We start from the raw sequence: 22,151 nt of genomic DNA, 5'->3' as shown, positions 1-22,151 counted from the left end.
TAAAACTGGAAGCAGAACGAAGGGCGAGAGAGCTCCACTTCTCTCTAATGGGAAGAGAGAGAGTGAGAGATATTCATTATCCGTGCAAACATGCGTGAACGTGTCGGCTCGGTCATGTAGAGGGAAGAAGCTCCGAGAATTAAAGTCTTCACATTTCACCACAAACATCTTAGTAATGAATGGATGCATCTGCAGAATGATACTGATTTAGAATCAGTATTTATCGAGGTGTGTCTGTGTCCCTTTAGCTTGGGCCGCAGCACCTGACCTGCAGAATCGAACACGCTGTTTTTACTGCGGTTCACTCGTGTCAGGGGAGGTCAGGGTCCCCATGTCCGTGCGAGTCCGTGAGACATATTGTTACATACATCGCTCCAACGTTGTCCTTTGTCTGCGTCTGTCCTGGTGTGAGAAAACGCGAACTCACATGCGTGTAGAGAAAGTAAGTTCCGCTGCCGAGCACTCTGGGAACTCGAGGGGTTTTTCTTACGCAAACACACAGAGGCACGGACCCCACTGACACACTAATGCGGGTGCAGAGGGGTTAAAACAACAGGCCAGTGAATGCCCGGCACGGACACCGGGAAAAAAACCCGTCAAAGGCCAACGTGAGAGCCCAAAGCTCAATGTTTACTGCAGCATGGAAGGCAGGCGACGCGCCGCGGCTCAGGTTTCACAGACTATTTCTGAGCTTGACATTCAAAAATATCTTAGCTCATGCATTTTTACAGACCGTGGATACTTGTAAAAAGAAATTCATTGTCGTCCAACGAGAGATGCTTTTGTCTCTGGCAGGAAATAATCGATGCTCATTTTAAAACACACTCGGAATAAAGAGAACTTTTACACAAACACAGTAAAGTTGAAATCACATCGAGTCGACAGGAGAAGCTACAGATCCCAGGTCAGAGGTCAGCGCTTGTTTTCTTTCAATGATTTTATCTGTCAAGGCCAAAAACTTTTGACACACACAAAAAAAAACTTTTATTGACAGCTTCAATAATTAGAAAGAAAGTACAAAAATAAATAAATACAAAAAGGTTTACGGCAAAAGCGTCAAAGTGTTTGTGTAGTGAAATAAAGACACGAGAGGAAAAGAAAAGTTCTTGTACTTAAAGTCCTTCAGTTTATAATTTACAGTCAGTTCTTCCCAAACATGTTTCATCATGAAAAACATTCACACTGACGTTTTTAAGACAAAATATATAAAAGATTCAATAACTCATCGTTCAGTGTAAAATATTTGACGCCACATTCAGACAATAAGTTATCGCGTCGTTCTTCCTCGTCACTCACAGCGACAATGATTGTGTCTGGAAGCCTCGGGAGGAGGCGGAGAAGTTATAACGGCAGCGTGTTCTTTACATAATGACGACAGCGGTTTGGCCTCCGGGGAGAGAAAGAAATGAAGACTCGGCAGACGGAAGAAAAACTAATTAGCTTCCTTCCTTCAGAAAAGAGTTAAAGTAAATGTCGTACATTAGATAAGTTAAAGAATTCCTCAGTATCTCATGCAGATCATGAGTTTAGACACGTTTCCATAGATTAATCAAAAGCTTTGCAGATATCACAAGAAAGAGTAAACGTTGTTTTCAAAGGTTAGTGGGTGATTTATAGGAAGTCCTTCATCAAGTTTCTAAAGAAATATTGTATAATTACTCATTAACCCTGTGATTAGAATATTTCTTTGTGAATGTACATGATCCTGAGGATTAGGACCACATTCATTTATGTTCTCGTTTATATTTAGCTGAAGTTTTTTATCCAGATTAAAATGTGTCAGACTCCAGTGTCTTGTTTCAGGACCAAACTGTTGCTTGACCTTTTCTTTGTCTCGTCATTTGGTTTTTGAAGCTCGTCACGCGTTCATTGCGATGACCCTGATCCCGTGTGCGTTGATGTAAGTGAGGAGGACCTTCGCCCGCCTCTCGACGACGTCGATCAGCTTGTCGATGCCCTGTCGGCCGCCCTGGCTTTCCCAGTACGTCTCGTCCAGGAACAGAGACTGGAGGAGTCGCTCCCTCAGCCTCCTGCTCCGCAGCACCGACACCGCCTGCTCCGGAAGCCTGGACAAACACAGACGTTATTGAATCACATAGTTTCCGTCGTGTCTGAGGAGCAGAGGAGATCTCGACTGTTTGACTCTCTGAAGGCAGCTGAAAAGGATGTTGCATTTTTATCTTGGTTGTTTCTGAACGCTGCGATATAGAGCTGAAACGTAACCTCGGAGATGAAGGCACAGAAGTGAAAGAGTGGACAGATTGACAGACATTCGTTCTTCTTCTACACGCGTGTAATTTAGATGTTTTCGTGAATATTCTTGGGAACTGAAAAAACAGCCAATAAAAAGAGTAAGAGACTGTGAGGATGAGTTAACACGCTAACTATAAACCTGACTCACAAAAGTGAAGATGATTTATGTAAGGCTACTTTTTTTTTATCACTTTTCCAAGTTCGTTCTTGTTCTTTCGCCGCTCGCTGCCTGTTAAACACCGTCACTGAGTGCAAACTCTAAATTAGTGTTGAATCTGATTTGAGTTATTAACAGTGAAAGCTCATGTTTCTCCCTCAGTTCTCGGTTTATTCAACATTCCTTGTTAAATCTGCTTCGGTCCTAAAAGTCCCGGATAATCACAGTTATAATAATGGTTTTGAGGCAGATGTTGATTTAACTTCATGGTTCATTTGCGGTTGTTGTTTGTGAGGCTGTTAAACTCTATTACTGAGAGATATTTCACAATCTATATAAACAAGGGCACTGAATTTAGCTACGTCTCTCTGGATAACACCTCCACAAAACTCTGTGAGCAAACCCTGATAATTACAAACCTTGAGAAAGAAGAATTATTTTTACAGACCTTCAGCGTTGTGTTTTTGCACCTCTCTGGTTTTTTCTTTGTTTGTCGGCAGGATAACGCGAAGAACGCACAAGACTTTCCACGAAAACTTGGAGGAAGGACGGAACATGGTGAAGACTTTCTTTATCGTTTCCAGGAAATACTTCATGGACCTTAATTAAAAAAACGCTACGGCACATTTAGGGGACTGATATCTGTTTACAAAATGTGATGTCACTTCCACTTATTAATTAAGCCCAGAAAACGTAACACGTCCTCGGACATATGCTCAAAGTTTGGTCACAGGAGACTCAGTTTAACATTTGAGAACACAAGCACAAATGGTGACAAGGATTTTCTTGGCGGTAGATTTGATTGAACTTGACATTAGGTTCTGTATTTGATGCCGTGTGTTGGCACAGCATCAAGGTTCGGAACGAGTCCGGGGCTTAGTCGAACCTCGGGCTCCTCACACCGACAATAAGACGAACATGTGGTTTGCACCATGAGATCCTTTGTGCTCTGTAAGACTGGACAAAATGAAAAAGTGCTGCTTTGTCTCAGTCGGAGCTTTGAATGAATATTAACGGTGACGTGTTTGAGCAGGAATTAAAATAACAGCGCGAGGGAAAGGCGGGACGTGATCATGTGATCTTCGATTTCAACTTTCTATGCAAGTGAGCTTAAACTGTAAAGATACATTTAATATATATAGATGCCTGAGATAACATCCGTATATTCAGCTTTTATAAAAGTCAAAGAAAAACCTTTCAAATCTACAAAGACTCCGACATGACATCGAATTAATAATCTTGACGTCCTGTGATTTGTGGGTTTAGGGTTTAGACCCATGTTGCTCTAATATGTGGCAGAAGAGAAGCAACAGCTTCCATGAGAATCACAAGGATCCGTGTTTGCAGAGGAGACGCCAGTGTTCTCGCCAAACACACCGCAACTGTCTCCCCAGTGACACGCCTCTGGGTTATTGATCAAAGGATGAACGAAATGAAAGCACTGAAGTTAACTTTCAAATGACACAACCACCCGGATCAGCGGAGAACAGACAGGAACAACGCGTGTCATGCTGCGTACCTGCAGGTTTAATGTGATGAACCAGATCTTAGGTTTCTTGAAGATTTTAAAACAGGTTTGAAGACATGTTTTTAAAATTTAGATGAAAATAAGAGATTTAAAATGTTTAATATGTGATTAGAAATGACATGTGAGTGAATCTGAACAGGCCCGACTAAGATTTCACTAACTCAGTTTCAGGAGTTACAAAAGGCCTCAAAAATAAAGTTTATAAAATGACGCAGGAAACTCAAAATAAAAGACTTCCTGTCACAATTGAATTTGTGATTTTCACATGACCTGACGTCTGTGCTACATGTTTTCTAGATTATCCTGACGACCTCCTAATAATAATAATAATTATTAATATAAATATTAATCTGTCTCTCTGTCTAATCTACCCCTGAACTTACTCAGTGATCCCCTCCAGCAGCCTGAAGTCCAGGTTGTCCTCGTTGCGGTCGAAGAATCCCTTGTTGTTGGTGAACACCAGGTGTCTGGGGTCGTGACCCCTGTGGACGATGTTGGCCAGTTGCAGGCGCTCCGGGTCCCCGCACTCAGCGTGGCGTCCGAGCTCCGCACACTCGTCCTCCTGCCGGGGCCTGAACCCGCAGCAGCTCCCGTCCAGACGGTTGTGAATCTGAAGAAAGACATTTTTTCAGAGTTTGTCTGCTTGATGTTGAGAAGAGAGCAGGAGACGGTAAATATGGATTTCTCTTCATATTGGTGTTTCTGTTTTTTCCTCTCCCTTTTGAAGTGTTTGATGATCCTGCCTATCAAAGTCGAAAGCAGCTTATCAAAGAGTTTTTCTTCTTCCTGAAGAAACACTGGAGCCATGAACGACTTCCTCAAGCCTCCGCACTCTCTTACCGACGGATCGTTATGGATTTGAGCAGCATCCGAGAGGTTCGACCTCACGAGTTTCAGCCACAAGGTTTAGGAGCCGCTCACAAATAGAAGACATCTGAGGATTTGGGAGATTCGGGTGCGTGTGTGAGCATCCACCGAGAAATAGAGATGAGCAGAAAACACAAACCCCTAATCATACCGCTTTAGAGAAAACCTCTCCAAACCCAACATCCATCGTCAGAGACTTTGTCTCAGTTAATGAACAACGTGGAGAATTCAAAAATCTGACTTTAGCCTGATGTGTAAAATAATTCTTATCGACTGATAAATGAGCCTCATCAATTCCACAGTGTTGAGTTCACTCTCGTCTTAAACTAGAACGATGGGAATGCTCCTGCAGCTTCAGGCTGGCGGTATTACATGATCACACGCGGTCACGTGTTACACCGAGACCCCTGACATGAACAGAGCCTTTCGGTGATGTCATCAGTAACATCTCAAATATCAGCAAGTGTGTCCTTAGTGTCAGAATGAGATCACACAGCAGAGGATAATTTATTGTTTTCTTCAGGAGTTAAAAGCTGCGAGAGTGAATTTCTAATGTCAGACAAAAAAAAAAAGCAAAACTCATCTATGAAGCGATTCTGGAATTTAAAAAAAGCCTGTGAAGACAAATCTCAGCTTTCGTCATAATCAAAGCAGCAAATCCTTCGTTACCTGTAACAAGAAGTCAAACAGAGCGAGGCTGCTCCACTCGTAGTGATGAACAGCGCCGCAGTCAGAGTCGGGCCTCGGGCTGATGTTTTTATGCCAGCACCTTTGTTTCAGGGATCTCTGGTAGCCCCCCCATGTTAACCTCACAGTGGCCCGGCCTGCAGCAAGGCCCTCTGGGTACAGAGACTCGTCCCATAACACCACTGGACTTGGCCGGCCGTCTAAAAGAGGGAAGGATGCACAGATCGCACGGTCAGGTTTCAACAACTGCTCAGTCTCATGGAGTTTTTTAAAACCTATTTTTATCCTGGAAACACACAGTGACCGGTGAGCACGCTGGTGCCGTCACCGGAATTTATGCAGTTAGCACACACATGCCCGGAGGCTGCACAGTATCTGCCGCGGGTCACTGAGCTCATCCAGACAGCAGAGAGATGGACAGGGATTTTCTTTCTCTCCCAGAATGTCTGAGGCTGTTTCCTGCAACAATAACTCAGTGATGGTCCAGGATCTGTTCATGGAATGATGTTTTCATGTTCTGTTCATGTCTCAAAGAGCGGAGGGAAGTGGACAGATGTGTTTTATGATGCCTGGTTGTGTATTTATGAATATTTCATACTTTAATTTTGCACAGCGTTCATTGCGAATCAAAGCACCACATCAAACTCTCTGTTGTTCTTCGGAGGCAAAGTTTTTAATTATTTTATTTTGCTTGAAAGCGAGCAGCTTGTCACCTGCTGTTGATGTGTCCCTCGGGTTCTACTTGCACCAACTGGAGGAGCTCTGTGCTCAAAGGTCTGCAAGGTTTGAACTGAATTTATACATTTGATTAAAGGACAGTGAAGCATGACTTTCGTAATTGAATCCAGCCTCAAGACAAACTCCCTGATTTCAGTGACATGAGGAAAAGAAAAGTTCCCACCCGCATTTTATCTAGAGCAGTGTGGAGATAAAGTCTTTAGTGCAGTCGATCAGCACATGTTGGATTATCTGTCCAACAACTGCATCTAAATCTGATTTGGATGGTTTACACAATAAACCGGTTTGATTTACTTGATAGAAGTGATTTACGATTGTTGTGCAACAAGATCACTGAACAAGACAAGCAGCTTCTCTCACATTAAACCAGCTCTGGCCTCCTTCCATCGGCTTCTGTTCTCTTTTACAATAGATTTTTTTTAAACACTCTTCATCACCCTCAAGGCTCTAAAGGATCCAGAGCTGGGATAAGTGAGCTCCGCACTCTGTGCAGACCTAACAGGCTCCGTGGTTCTGTGAGTCCAGGTCTTGTATCTGTTCCAGTTTAAAGATGATTGAACCTCTGACATGACATCATCTGACTCTGCAGCTCTACTTTCACATTTTGTCTTGAAACGTACTCTAACAGATTTACACCTCTAAATCTCTTAATGTTGTTATGCATGTTTCTTTGATGCTCATTTTATGTTGCATGTTCTATTTTGTCCTGATGTGATGCTTGCTCACTTGTAATGTGCAAAATACATAAAATTATAAAACCTCAGAATCCATTGCAAAGCTGCACCGGTTCATTTAGTTTCTCGGGGTATTATTCGTGTTTTTATCCATTTCTCTGAAGCACTGATGACGTTTTTATGATGTCGATGCAATTTGCAGTTCTAGAGCCTGAACACATAAAAACTTGTTCCACTCAGGGAACTAGTGAAGTTGTCATTTATCATCCTCATGCAGAATCTTCCTCTCCTCCTCACTGCTCTCTGTCTCTCCCTCCTCTTCTCATTGCTCAGCGGTTTTCACGGTGTTCAATGAAAGACACTGTCCCTTGTGGAATCAACTTTTTTAAAAACTTTAATCCAACTCGGACCAGTTGATCGAACTCCATCCGGGTGACCTACCGTGTAGAAACCTGAACTTTCTGCTCACAGCTGGTAACGTCCTGTTCAGCCCCAGCACTCTGTCCAAGTGATAAGCAAAGACCTCCGTGGTGTCCACGGGGCTGCTGATGACTCCACACCGCCCCCCGCACACGCTGCTCCGTGCCGTCGCGCTTGTCTCACCCTCAAACATCAGGAGAGGTGACGGAGACTCCCCGCGAGGAACTTCTCTGATGCGCAAAACTTTGGCATCCGCAAGAAAGCGCATGGCTCCCACGTCCTGCGCGCTGAACCACTGCGGTGCGCTCTGGCTGTAGATTCGTATGGAGCTGATGTTAGACTCTGCCACTTCATCTCTGTGAGATCTGTGGTTCACATCTAAAGATTTATAATCGACTTCCCTGGTTTCCTTCCAGGAAGTCTTGGGTGCAAAGTGGCGCTTAATCTGTCCCGCGTCTCGCTCCAAAGCGCCAAGTTTGTCCTGCGTAAAAGCTGAACTGGCTGATTTATTCTTCCTCAGCTTTCTCCTGAGCTTTGGCCTGATAGTGCCGCGGATATTTGCGGGTTTCAGGCGCTTGAATTTGAGCGTGATGTACACCACGTTGGACCGGGTCGGGACCACAAAGCTCTCACCGGTCTGCAGGTCCGCAGAGTCCAGAAGGGCACCATCGGTCTCCAGTCCACGGGTGTGTCGGTACTTGTGTCTGTCAGTCCGTCTGTCCCGGTGCTGCTGAGAGTATCCAACATATGAAACCACAAAAACCAGATAGACCGCACATAGGGTCGCGATGAGCAAACTCCTTCTGGAGAGAGGGCACCTCCAAAAGCTGCTCGTCAGTCTCAGGAAAGGGAAGCACAGCCAGCGAGAGCGAGACTTCCCCATTAGAACTTATGTTATCTTCATGGTTGAGTTTCTTTTTTGAGCCAAACTCGAACCAGGGAGGAGCGCGCAACTTCCGAAACGCATTCTGGAAGGGAGGACTCGTGGCCACATAGGGCACAGTGACTAATGCGCGCAGTGCGCAGTGGACGGAGCCGCTGGGAAACCACCTTCCAACCCAAACATGAGGCAACACGAACACTGTCTTTCTCTTTCACAAGTAAAGTGGACACATGGTGGAATACGCAGGGACAGGGACACCTGATGGACGTGCTGTGAAGTCACCACATCTCTGGACTGAGTTCCCTGAAGATTCCCCTTAAACCACTTAAAAAAAAAAAAAAAAGTAAAATTAAAAATAAGTTAGAGCTAAAGTGATTAGGCAAAATGTCTGGATGACACTTTGACCCAATGTTTGCTGCTTTGAGGATTAAATATATCACGATGCTACAATCTCATGGTTGAGGAACATTAATCATTTAGTATGGACTAGATTTAAACACACAGGCCACAGGTGAGGGTGATGAATTACACATTCATTCATTCATTCATTATGCATCCATGTGTTTTAGGCGACATCTGCTGGCCCTTAGTTTAAATTGTTCTGAGTTCAGGCTAATCATATCAAATAGACTAGAATAGACTAGAATAGATAGACTATACCAGAGCATAACAGAATAGAAAAGATTAAAATAGACTATACTAGAACATAACAGAATAGAATAGAATAGAATAGACTATAGACTAGAAAATGCTAGAATAGATTAGAATCGACATCAGGAAGCTCTTGAGTGCAGCAGCGTATTCTCACAGGATTTCCTTGAGCCCGGTTTAAATATAGAACTATTGTTGTGGACCATCGTCTGCTGATGAGCAGATAAGTGATCGCCATTGTCAATGTGCTGAACTATGAAGCCAGAAAAGGGATGAACGCTGGATGACCTTAAACTGGAGTTCGTCTGGCTCTGCACAGGTGTAGGCGATATCTTTTCAAAATCCCACGATTCACAATGTGCAGATAATTTTCCTGATAAATGGACACTAGTGCGTTTATCTGTCATCACACAGAGTCATCGTGTTCTTCTGAGCTGCAGGAATAAGAGCGACCACACTGTCAGGATCCTGAATCTAAGATTACAAAACAGCTGCAGTCGTCATAATGTTGTTATCTGGTTCGGTCGACTCGCTCCATGTTTGTTCTAAACTCTGTTTTGAAACCAGAGTGACACGTTTAAAGGCTATTCAATGATTTTACAGCTCTATAAAAGATATTTATCTTTTCCATTAGTATTTGTCTTGTGAGTGTAAACTCCCAGGCTCCTCAGTCAGGTTCGGTTTGTTCAGTGATCAGTTAATCCAGAGCAGGTTACCATGGCGATCTATCCAGGTCAGTTCAGAGTGAGACAGATTTGTGGCACGTGTGACGACTTCAGCCCAGAAACGTCTGGATAACCGACTATTTTTGCCTCCGGCTGTATTTATTTATTTAAAACATCCGCTATGAATAATTGTTCTATTAATGGGTCAAGTATTTTCTGAAATCAGTTTTACTCTCGACTTATTCAGTTTTTCTGACCATGATGGGAGATAATGAATGAATGAATATAAGGTGAGATAAACTATGATTTTATGAAATAAATGAGATCATAATGAAAAGATGACAAAATATAATTATAATAATAACAATAAAATAATATAAATAATGAGGAAAATGACAATAACATATATTAGTAATAACTAATATGTGATTATTTCATCTCGTCTCAAAGTGTGTCTGTCTCCGTCCTGCAGCCTCGTGTATCAGACTGAGTGATTAGACAAGTGGCAGCACCTGATGTCAGACACTCACACACACACACACTCATTCACTGCCTCAGCTGGTTTTCACTCTGTGTCCACATCAAGAAACAATATTTAGTTTTAACATGGTCCAAGTGAAATTCCCCCCTTGGCTTTTATTAGTTGCCTGTTTGTTGATGGTGAGCTGTCACAGCGCTCAACAAGGTACGTGATATGTGAATGAGTGAGTGAGTGAGTGAATGAGTGAGTGTGGGCCTGTGTGTGGCTGCTGCTGCCTGAAGCCCTTTGGATTTTTATTTGCTGGCTTTAAAACTCCTCCAGGTTCCCGGGCCGGTGGAAATGCAGTATTTGGGAAACTGGAAACGTTTGATTTCACCTTCAACTCAACGTCTATGACTCACTTCGTCTATGGAATCACTGCGAGCTCAGCTGCTGTGTTGTTGTACGGAAGCACCTTCGTTTCCATCAAAAAGATCGAGACAGGAGATGGTGAGCGCCTCGTTTCATCTAAAGAAACGATTTCATCTTCATGTAAAGTGCTTTGTAAAAAGGTTAATGGCCTACTCTCTGCCCACAGGCATGTTTTTCCAGTGGGTGAACTGTGCAGCCATATGGGTTGTATCTATGGTTGGAGACTTGATTCTAGATTCGCCCAAATTCCAACCTTTCGCAATGTTCGGGGGAGCGATCTGGGCCACAGGTGATGTATCATTAAAGTAAAACTTCATCTTCTAATGATCCTGAAGTTGTTCTCAAACGGAATTAAGTCTTCAAGGGTCCATCTGGATGTTTGCAGCAGCAGACGGACTCAAAGCGTCCAACTTAGCCACCGTCTGTCCGTCTTAAAATGTGGATGCAGTTCTGTGAGAGTTGAACTTTGAGGACACTGGCTTCTTGTCCGTTCTTATGCTGCCATGAAGCGCACCTCATGTGCTGCGTTTGACTCGGCACTGTCTCGGCCTAAATGACTCTTTGCCAGTTTTTCTTTACGAGCTGAGCTGTCGTGTGATATTTTCCTTTTTCTCCATCTGTGGTTTTGTGGGACAAACACAGAGGATGGTGCAACAACCTCCCTGGACGAAATCATTCTACACTTCCCCCAACTCTTCTCTGATTTAAAGTCCCCAAAACCTTGTGCGTCGTCACTGCTGTCATATCGGTTGTGTAAATGGCGCACTGTGAGATAAACGTGTCGCTAAATTCTCCCTCCAATGTCGTCCGCAGGAAATATAGCCGTTGTTCCAATCATTAAAGCCATCGGCCTCGGCCTTGGGAGTTTAATTTGGGGATCGTCTAGTTTGTTGATGGGCTGGGCCAGTTCAAGGTGAGTCAGATGATATAGTGTTGTTCCCAGAATTGGGTGAAAAAAAAATAGTTAGTAAGTTAAAAGTTAAATAAGTTAAAAAAGTAAGTTCCTTTCTTTTTATGACTTCTAATTGAACTGTAACTTTTTGAAAAGGGCATTCTGAGACATTAATGTTGTGGAGGCAATTTTGTTGCACTTTCTTTGTTGGCACCAAACCCAGTAGATGTTATGTGACCTGTCTCCCTCAGATTCGGCTGGTTCGGGATTGCTCCTCAGGACGTCTCCAGGCCGATATTAAATTACTGTGGAGCTGGGTTGTGTCTGCTGAGGTGAAATGTCTTCCTCCTCCTTGTCACTGATGTTGTCTCCTGGCAGCAGCAAAGAAATCGTGATCATAGCAGCTTGCTTTGTTAAATTTATTTGGGGGGATGACAGATATTAATTTTGTTTGTTGCAGTGGGCTGATCTTTTTCTTTGTGAAAGCAGATGTGGACCTGCATCCCAATTCAGAATCAATTCCATTACTTATCGACAGGGTGAGTATAGATCATTTCTCACCTTCTCGCAGGAATGGGACGGTTGATCAATCAAGCCAGTTGTGAATGCTTTTCCCCGTCGTGTCCTCTGATTGTTGTGAAAGACGACACAGCCTCTGAGTCAGGACATTGTTTTTATTTTCCCACAGAGAACTTATTCAGGCAGTTACGGACCGACTTCCTCCGAGTTCTGGATAGACCACATCGGACACAAGACCAGGCGGTTCATGTGAGAGCTCAACTCGTTAGTAATCAGTCAGCGCTCCGGAGTAGAACAAGAATAAATCTGACGATGTTACGTTACATAACTGTCGGCCTTTTCAATCCTCAATGTGACGTGAGTAAGAGTTGATTCACTTTCATTAACTGCTTAGTGAAACAATTTAATTCAGGGGACTTATCTTAACTAATGGAAAAAGAGACGTCCCAGCATTTCCGAGAAAATCGATTCATTCTATGGCAGATTAAATCTTGCGTGGAGAGAATTGCGTACTTGCCACTTGGCATGTATGCCCCAACAATGATTGTCTGCTCGGACGGTAAAATCTTTACGGATGAAAGCTCAGTACACCGAGTAAGAGATGCCTATAAAATCTTAGCTGGTTCATTATTTTATTAAACTGCAGCAGGACTAATGTCCACAGTTTCAAGTGCTATAGCTGCGTTTCACACAGATCCATAAGCTTACAGAAGATATAAATACAGAGGAAATAAATACAGAAGAAATAAACGCAGAGTACGGACAGAAAATCTGTTTATTAACTAGCGTTTAGCTTAAAGTGAAGCTCCAGTATAATAATAATGAAGCAAACCGAAGAAAAAAAGGTTTAATAAATGAATTGTGCCAACTTGAATCATGTTCGCTCTCAAACGCTCATTTTATCAGCTTTGATCGCTGCTGAAATTAACTTGACAAATTGAACAATGGAGATTAAACATCGGCCATTGTGCAGTTCTTCACCCTGCGACTCCTCCTCTTCGTCAGAGGCTGCCTGCTGGCCGTGGTGTCCGGCCTGCTGTACGGTTCCTCCATCACCCCCATCCTCTACATCAAAAGCCACTCATCGTGCCAGGACAGCATGTTCCATGGAGCCAGTGACTTTGGTATGGATTCACTTTTAATCTTACTTCACACATGTATGCACCTAAAAGAAAAAAAAACTGTCAAAATGATTAATGTCTTCTCAATTTAATGTGCCCCAGTGTTCCTCTATAAATAACAGCGGCTCCACCAGAGGACTTGGTTTAATATCCGGTTTTCTGCAGGAGTCACCGTGTGAAGCTCTTGACAGTAAAATGTTTTCCTGCTGTTATGTTTAGATTTTCACTTTATTGACCGACTTCCTAAAGACACAAGAGAAAGCAGCTGACTTTTCTTTTTCCACAAACGATGTAAAACCGTCGATTCTCGTTTCGTCTTCTTCCCAGACCTCGACTATGTTTATGCGCAGTGCTCTGGCATTTTTCTCACGAGCACGTTGTACTTCACCATCTACTGCGCCGCCATGCACAACAGACCCCGGCTTCACTCCAGGCTCATCCTACCAGGTGAGGGTTCCAACACACACGATGATCGAGGTCTGTTTGAGTCGTCACTGACTGAAACTGCTTTACGTCCATGGAGGAACAGATTGTTGTGTGAGTGCGGCTTCACAATAACTATTCTCCCTGAGGATCATCGTTAAGTCTCGGCGACACCGGCAGTAACTTTAATCCGTCAGCCATTTTGCATCTGTAGCCGTTGAGCCAGGTTCCCTCGGGGGTCAAAAGGTCACTGCCGAACGCTCTTTATCAAATTATTTCTCTTCTGTAACTTCTCATCTCTTTTATCCAAAGTTTATTAAAGTATTTTTGTTTAATTTTAAAAAGCACTGCAGCCCACAGTCTGTCTTTATCCCTGGCCAAATGTCTTTCTGTCTACATCTTCAGTGTTTGGTGACATTAGCAGCGATGTGTTGATTGAGCTCTGGAGAAATTCACCGGGCAGCTCATTCACTGAGATGATGTATTCTTCAAATATAAATGTTGCAAACAAACAGGTAAAACTGAACTGACTGTAGTGTATTTGCTTTTCCCCAACGTAAAGGAATTTAAGCATTTTCTTTAAATTGTGTTTTGGACAGAGCCATGCTGCATTTGCATTTTGACTTTCCAATCCCAAAGCTTATTTCTATTATTTTTTTTTTTTTTTCCTCTGAGGAAATTGGGTTTCTTAGACTTCTTGAGACATTACTGACATTTAAACTCATCTTTTTTTCTCATCAAATACTTGATATTTAAAAGAAAAAGGTTTAAAATGAAACTATCAAAAAAAGTCAAAGCTGTAACAGGTGAAAGTAAAATCCTCTTCATGTTTAAAAACCAATTCCATTAAAGGTTGGGAATCTCCTGTGTGCACCACCGTTTGTTGTCGGTGCCAAAACCACAAGCTGCTGCCCCGGATCTGGCAGCAGGTCTGTGAGCCGCTGTTCTTCTCAGACTGCGTGGAAACCGAGTGGCCCGGCAGTAACTAACATTTTCCACCGGTTGATTGATTTTCTGTGAACCACTGAGCTGTCGGTGCACCGCGGCCGAGCGGCCGGTGTAATAATAGCCTCGGTCTGACTCTCACAAAGACGCGAGGAATCGGCTGTTGTCGGGGGAACTATCGCTGCCTCTCTCGCTGAGCTGCAAGTGCAAACAGATCCGCTCAGGGAACAGTTGAATCTTGGAAAGTGCTCAGGGGCACACATGTCCGCTCTGGCTCAGAACCTCACATCCCATACAACTTCAGTCTTGATCTTTTATTTGGTTTACAGCTTCGGCGGATGGAGCTTTGAAATTGGACTTTGTTTCTTTACACCTGCGGCACTTGGCTAACGTGTCCTGGTTTCCTGTGCAGCTACCGAGAGGAAATTTAAACTGGGGCATGTGTGATTCCGTCTCTCTCGTACCTGTCGGGGAGCATTTACATAAAATAATCTCTACATTGGATTCCTGACTCTCTGCCAACTTAAAAGCTGTTTTTCTCGAGCACTGGTAAATTCTAACGTCTCATTCTGCTCTTCAGGTCTGTCGTCTGGACTGATGTGGACCTTGGCTACGTACTGCTGGTTCCTGGCTAATAACTACCTGAGTGCAGTCATCACCTTCCCCATTATCACGGCAGTAAGTAAACCGATCCCTTAAATTCAATCAAGATGCTCCAAATCTTACATCAGTCCCCTAAATATTATTCATATTTCATCCCATTGATTATTCTCTGGGAAATGTCAAAACTCTCGCAGTGTTAAAGATAGTGACAAAATCCTTGATCCACAGAGAAATGTAATGGGTTCTTCTCTGACCCGTATCGTATTCATCCCTGCTTCATGGAAATCGAATCACACTGATGAACAAACTCCCACAAAGGCCCCGAAGTTTCTTCCACAGTTTTTATTTAGAGATTTTAGTCGTGTCTGTTGTCTGAAACTATTTCACAGACACTCAGATGACCCAATTCAAACAGAACATTGAGGTAGATTAATCTTCTTTTTTTTATTATTACTGTGATTTGTTTTTTTTTTGTCCTGGGGTGTTGATGATGTGATTCGAAGACAATGACTCCTTTAGTTTTTGGTCAGATGAACAAAATGTCAAGCAATCAGGAAAGTGGTGTGTGGCTTCATCTGCTGGTGAGAGAAATTTTCAATAAAGGCTTTTGTGTAGAAAGGTATTGAATGAGATGAATGTCCCCTGGGGACGGTTTGAGGAACCAACACTGTCAAACCACCGCACTGAACATACTGATAATGTTTGCATGAAGCCTTTTCATGCGTCATAATGTCACATATGTTGAAATTCTACCGATTAAATGCATTTGGGTTCATCTAGTATGATTGTTAGATGGTATAAATTCTGTGGCCTGCGTTTTGACCGTGCTACGTATGTGCATGAACTCGTGGCCTCAACTCCGTCTTGTCCTCAACCCTTGGAACCAGAGGTGTCAAACCGGCTGTGCTGCAGCCGCACACGTCTGGCTCTGCTCGGTCAGTCGTTCAGGGCAGAGTTTGTGGAACTTTGAAAGCGTTAGATTTACAAACTGGAAGCAGATTTAAGGAAATTGGTTTGAATCAGTGGTCTGTGCTCAGTCAACACCTGGTTTGATTTGTCCTCTGCAGGGATACGGTCTGGTTGCAGCACTCTGGGGATCCCTGGTTTTCAAGGAGATTAAGGTGTGGGTCACGACACTCAAGTTCAATCATCTGCTCTAATCCACTCCGCTCATCGGTTGTATATTGAACTAATGGCAGGTACACACTGCACAATTCGGGGCTCTGGTCGATCTTAGAGAATCAGATTTATGACGACCGTTATGTGACGACCTACATCGACTCACCAACCATTAAGCCTCGTCCATATAAAAATACTAAAATACTATCAAATAATACTATCAAATACCAGGGGACAATACATGTATATTATATTTCTGAGATTATCGCAGCCTTGTATATGTCAAGGATTAGCAACACGAGAGAGAGATGGGGAGCGAGGAGGTGAAATAACAGCACAATGATTTCTCTCGGATTTTTCGACCCCTGGTAGATTTAGTTTTGGTTCAACACACAAACATGTTTTTAACTCATCCCACTCCCTGAGGTCGAGATCAACACACGTGAGGTTTCTGGGTTCCATTAAACAGAAATATTACCACAGCTGGTTTGTACTTTACCTGTATGGGATATTGGCTCAATATGATGGTAAATAGCAGAAAACTACATTTGTTATGAGAACATTTTAGCAAAAACAGCATTTTAGCAAATTACCCTTTTGTTCTTATTGCTAATGCTAAAGCTCTGTTTTCCCGTCAGGGGTTAGCGAACTGCTTAATCTTCCTCTTCGCCTCCTGCGTCGTCCTGACCGGCTCCTTGCTGACCGCCATCTCCAAGCTTTGATAACGAACACGTCCGTCAATCAAAACATCTGAGGCGTTGGTTAAAAACAAAAAATACAGCCTTTTTTGAAAACTGTCATATATATACATGCTGCAGATTTCCATACAGATGTGGTGGTTGTATGTGTCAGCACTTGAATTGTATTTTTGTAAGACTCGACTATTAAAATATTTAATATTGTACCCACTTGTTTTTTTTTGCAACGAGTGACTCACATGAGATACTGAAACATATGTACGGTGTGTGCCTGGCTTCTGAAGACGTCATACGACTATGTGCTTCATATAGAAATCCAACATGCAGTATTTTTAGTTCTGAACTCATGGCATCGTGAGTTACCTCCCCATGGAGCCCCGAGTGCAGCGATGCATGACATTTGAGCCCTGTGCTGTAATCGAGCTCCGTATAGACGTTGTCATTTCTTCATAGCTGTACCAGTATGGTGCTAATTAATGAGATGGTTAAAAAACGAAGGAAGTGCTGGAGGATGGCGGTGAAGCTGTGATACACGCTCAAGCGAGAAGTCAATTAAATTGTGGCAATCATGTAAAATAAAGAAAACACTTCTTAATTAAATGCTTTGTACTGACGCAGTGTTTTAATGATAGAGTTATAATAGATTCAATTGTCAATACAACACTTAAAAACAAAAGAGAAATCACACAGCTCTTCCTCATTCATTTTTAATTTATTACTTTTAAAGCAACAATCTTAATCAACATCTCCTAAACTGCTTGGTGTTTTGTGTGCATTAATATTAATGTGAGGGATTGTGGGAAAGAAAATATAAGAGAGGCTAATGTAACTGCTTTTGCATAATCTCGCTCAAAGACATTCAGTCATGTTGTTTATTTGTCATATGCACTGCGGGGGGGGGGATGTAAATCCATCGTGCAGGATTAAAAAAAACTCACGCGGTGAACAAGAAACTGTGCATTCAGCATTTTACAGAAAACAACTCTTGGAGAAGCAGCTGATGGTTGAATGATGGACATTCAATTCCGCAGACACTGCTCTGGTTGACTGGTCTGTAATCAACACGTCGACCGCACGCTCCCTCGTGGTCGGAAGCGTCCGTGTTCATTGTGACGTTTGACGGAATTTGACATGTTTCTTATTGTAATCTGCACAAATCTAACTCCTCTGCAGTAATTATACCGTGTAACGCAGGATCGTCACATGCAACACTCGTCGGGGGAGGGGCGGATCAAAAAGGAGAATTGCTTATGAATATGAATTTAAACTAAATTTAAGAGAAATGAGCCTTTTGTCTGCTTCTTATGGGAGCAAAGCCAGAAAGTGTTGGATTATTTTGTATTGTGTTTGTTTATGTCCCAGACTCCGCTACTGTCTCTGAGGACTATTTTTTTTATAGACTTGTTTTTCTGGCTCCAGTGGACGGATTACTGACAAGAGACAGACATAATACAAATAATAGATGGACATGGTTCCCCGGGACGAGACGGGGACTCACAGACAGAGATGACACGTCCTGGAGAATTTTAAGTCTTTAATTGTCTTTGGTTCTTTCTGAATTGTCACGGAGTCGATCTGCTGGTTGGAATATGTCATGAGATGTCCACGACATCAGCACATGTCTTATTTGTTTATATATTTATTGGTGTGAATGTGGTGTTCACACAATACTGCTGTTACCTCGAGAAGACCCTGATGGAGACGTTAACTCTGACAGTGCGGCTGAAGAGGCTATTTTTCTTTCAGCTTTTTATTTTCCTTCGCTTTGTGTCAAGGTGAAAACTCTTAAACAGGACGAGACTAAAACGGTGAATTTACTCTTTTCACTTCGCTGTCGTAATCCTCTTAAAATAAAAATAGCTCCAGAGAAACATCTGACAGCATCAAGTGTGTGAAACTCTACAAATAATAATCAAACTAACAAGCTGCACAGCCACAACATAAACTATATATATATATACATGAAGTTAACATTCTCATTTAAGATGGAATATACATTATATACATTAATAGATTGAAGTAATTGACCAAAACACTACAGAAGTAATTAAAATGACAGAATTAACTTTTCATCGTGTACTTTTGTCATTTTATTTTGTTCCATGCCCGTCTGCTAACATGGAGAAGGTTGGGTTTACCAGCCACCAGGGGGCAATGCAGGTCATTTAGCTTCTCTTTTAGGAAGTGATGTCATCCGTCGTTATACACAACAAGCTGCGCTGCTGAAAAATTAAACTAAACTACAAATTTAACATTTCATTTGATCAAAATTATAATTTAATTCAGTAACTAATATTTTGTGTACGCAATAAATACCTTTGCTACACAGCCTAACTATTCAGCTAACTATCAACACTGGTTGTATTAGTCTACTTCATTATAAAATGTATGAATTATTATATTATTATCTCTATTGTTAGTTCCCCTCTTCACACAGTGACTCTGCTGAACCTGGCAGAAAGCTGTGTTGGAAACTCGTTTGAAGATTTCTGCAGACGCAAAAGTTCCGAGGCCGCTATCGTCAATTTCATTCATCAAAGTTAATCCAGAATTCAAATGAGCCCATTAAGGGGCTCGGAGGCGCGTGTGTAATTCACCGAGAAACACACTTAATCTCCAAAATTGACTGGCTGACTCGACCGTCCTCTATTGTTTCATCGCGCCGCTGAAATTTGCAAGTGGAGAGGAGTGGAAAATGCTTCAACACGAAGTGGGAAATTGAACCTGACTTCGAAAAGCCCTCCTTAATTTATCCGGCATTCCCAACTGTGTCCGTTCTGTGTTCAGACACGAGTGAAGCTCTGAGACTGTGGTTAGCCGCAGCAGCTGACGGCTCCCGGGACACAAACAGCATTCGAGGTGCATTTCGACTTTAAAGCCACATCCTGCTCCTCCCAGGCAGCGGCATTAAACTGAAACTGGCGGTTGTAGAAACCGGAGCAGGGCGCCGCACACCGTGACTCCTCAGTGAGGAGCTCTGGGTCGGAAAGAACATTTTTGATAATGGTGTAATGCTCTTAAACAGGATTAACACACAAGACAATTTGATGATGTAAATCTTGGACTCACACGTTAGCGGTTAAATGCGTTGTGGGCTTGTTAACAGACTTTCATTTCCACACACAAATTAAAGTGTTCAGTGGATGTACACATGATGCAAGAGGATCAGAGGTTTCTAAATGAGGTGCAAAAGATAATTAACAAGATTCGCTTGAATGACTTCGTTTGATGATTCAAGATTAAATTGCCTTTTCACCTGTTGGTGTGTTTGTCAGCAGGATTACGCAGAAGCTACGTTGGTGGGAGGACGAGTCATGAGCCAAGAGAGAACACGAGAAACTTATGTCTCTTGTGTCTTCAGTAGATTTAAATGTGGTTGTCTGTACTTTAATACGATTTAATCACATACTTGTTACATCCCCTGAGGAGGAGTTTGTATGTTGAACGTATTATCATCGCATTTGGTGGAAGAAAGAACAAAATGAATTTCAGTGCGGATCCAGGACCTCATTATTCTTTTCTTCAACATTGTGGTGTTTTAGTTTTTCCACTGTAAATAAGTTGGATATTCAGTTCATTCATTGGTTTCGATGTGTTTTGATCGATAGAAAATTCAAATTGTTGCTTTTATAGCATGAAGGTTTTCGAATTAGAGGTTTTCTCTCGACAACCAGCAGCTGGCTTTGCATCTAACACACAGATATAACGGTGGTCTTGTACCTTTAAGTGATATAATGAATGTATAATTCTAAACTACTTGAATTTGAACAAAATGAATGTGTCACAAAGTAAAAACTAATCTTGATCTTTGTGTATTGTCCGTTAGAGTCTGAGAAATGTAAAGCTTTTTATTAGTCGACTGAATGTCTCGTTGCTTGGCGCCAGCGGGAGTCGGAGAAATCACAGTCACTGCAAAACTGGAACTGTGTTTGTGGGAACAGTGTGTACCAGGAACCTTTTATTTATTTATAATGTGAAGAGTTGACCATGAATCCAGGAAGAGTATTTATTTGATGTATAGATTCAGAAAACATATGGAGGAGAAGCAAAGCAGACAATCATCAGTTCAGATGCAGACAAAGAAAGACTGGTGAATAGACAACCTGTTAGAAAGTGACTGATGGACGTCTCATATGAGGAAAACCTGGGCAGGCAGCGGACAGGCTTCAGGTAAAATGACCCGAGGGCAAAACCAGCGCAGTGACAGCTGGTGGAAAGAAAAGACGATGTCTTGACAACGTTGAATGCGGATCTCAGTCTTGCATCAGTTTCCGAGCGAAGTTAATAATTAACGAGAGGATTACAGCTCCAGCGTTTTAACGTCAGGCCGTTAAATTGTACCACACAACGTACACATGATCTAAGAATCCTTTCACATGTGTCATCCTATCATATGGATTACTAGATTAAAGAAGTCCGGTGCAGTTTCACAAATCCAGCAGAGACGAGTGACGGCTCAGGAAAATTTGGTGCGTGAAAAACTGAGCTGAAGATGGAAAACCTTGTGATCCTCCATCTGGCTCAAGGTCCTCTGACTGTCAGTCTGTCTGCACGGGACAAACCGTCCTCGCGGGCAGATCGACGTCCACAGAAAGCATCAAAAAGTTTTGTGCTTCTGCAAAAATACGTGCTTCAGTTTTACTCCTGAAAAACTCATCCAGTCCAAAGTGAGGTTGATCGAGAGTCTTTGTCTGTTTGTTGGTTGATCCGTTGTTTTGGTCTTCAGCAGGACAGGGTGTTTTATTTGTCCCGTGGAATCTCTTTCTATCTGAACTGCACATTACAAATGTCTCCTCACCGTCACCTCCAACAAAGACGTTATGTTTAATCCGTCCCCTGATTTAGATCCGCGCCAAAACTTTCCGGCTTCTTCCCTGACCTACATCCTCCCGCCAACCTTCAGCGGTTCTGTTGTTTTCGTATAATCTTTCCAACTATTAAAGCGACCAAGAAAGAAACAGACGGGGTGAAAACATAACCTCAGTGGAGGAGATGATTAAAGCTGTATAATGGAAATGTGTTTTTGTATTCTACATATAACCAAGGACAGAATCAAGGACAGAGTGATGACTCTTCACTTTGTGATTAAATGGTAGAAAATGTCACGCTCACTGGTGCTGGCAAGGGAGAACCCAGAAGCACGCCAACAGACGGTCTTAGTGTGGGCAACGTGGTTTATTCACCGACAGAGCAGAGAACAGACAGGCAGAGGTCAAAACCAGGAGATCTGTCCATACAGCAAACAAATCCGAAGGGGCAGGCAAGAAGGGAATCCAAAATCCAAACGGGGCGGCAGTCAGGTCAGGAACAGGCAAGAACAGAGAATACAATCTGGCAGGGATCGAGTGAAAATGACTGGAATATATCCGGCTTTATCCGGTAAATGACCATGACCTGGATTCACGTGTCTTTTATG

The 22,151-nt window shown here is 42.6% G+C and overlaps 2 protein-coding genes across 3 annotated transcripts; one reads left to right on the top strand and one right to left on the bottom strand.

Moving 5' to 3' along the window:
* Positions 1-959: 959 nt before the first annotated feature.
* On the bottom strand, positions 960-8,664 carry gask1b (golgi associated kinase 1B). The gene is made up of 4 exons (XM_020103810.2): positions 7,346-8,664; positions 5,475-5,692; positions 4,322-4,548; positions 960-2,066 (listed from the first exon to the last, which is right to left on the bottom strand). The coding sequence occupies exons 1-4, from the start codon at positions 8,205-8,207 to the stop codon at positions 1,859-1,861; spliced, it is 1,515 nt and encodes a 504-aa protein (XP_019959369.2). The 5' UTR covers positions 8,208-8,664; the 3' UTR covers positions 960-1,858.
* A 1,353-nt stretch (positions 8,665-10,017) lies between these two features.
* On the top strand, positions 10,018-16,941 carry tmem144b (transmembrane protein 144b). Of its 2 annotated transcripts, XM_020103816.2 has the most exons (12): positions 10,018-10,208; positions 10,326-10,493; positions 10,582-10,704; positions 11,229-11,328; positions 11,559-11,639; positions 11,768-11,846; positions 11,996-12,075; positions 12,832-12,950; positions 13,275-13,394; positions 14,896-14,993; positions 15,986-16,039; positions 16,676-16,941. In XM_020103816.2, exons 1-12 carry the CDS (start codon positions 10,130-10,132, stop codon positions 16,757-16,759), a joined length of 1,185 nt encoding a protein of 394 aa, XP_019959375.2. In that variant the 5' UTR covers positions 10,018-10,129; the 3' UTR covers positions 16,760-16,941. The 2 variants fall into 2 exon arrangements, with proteins under 2 accessions (XP_019959375.2, XP_019959376.2); XM_020103817.2 differs by lacking the exon at positions 15,986-16,039.
* Positions 16,942-22,151: the final 5,210 nt, after the last annotated feature.

Source organism: Paralichthys olivaceus, chromosome 9 (genome assembly GCF_024713975.1).
Source record: "Paralichthys olivaceus isolate ysfri-2021 chromosome 9, ASM2471397v2, whole genome shotgun sequence".
Lineage (NCBI taxonomy): Eukaryota > Metazoa > Chordata > Actinopteri > Pleuronectiformes > Paralichthyidae > Paralichthys > Paralichthys olivaceus.
This window is presented reverse-complemented; position numbering and strand designations above follow the sequence as displayed.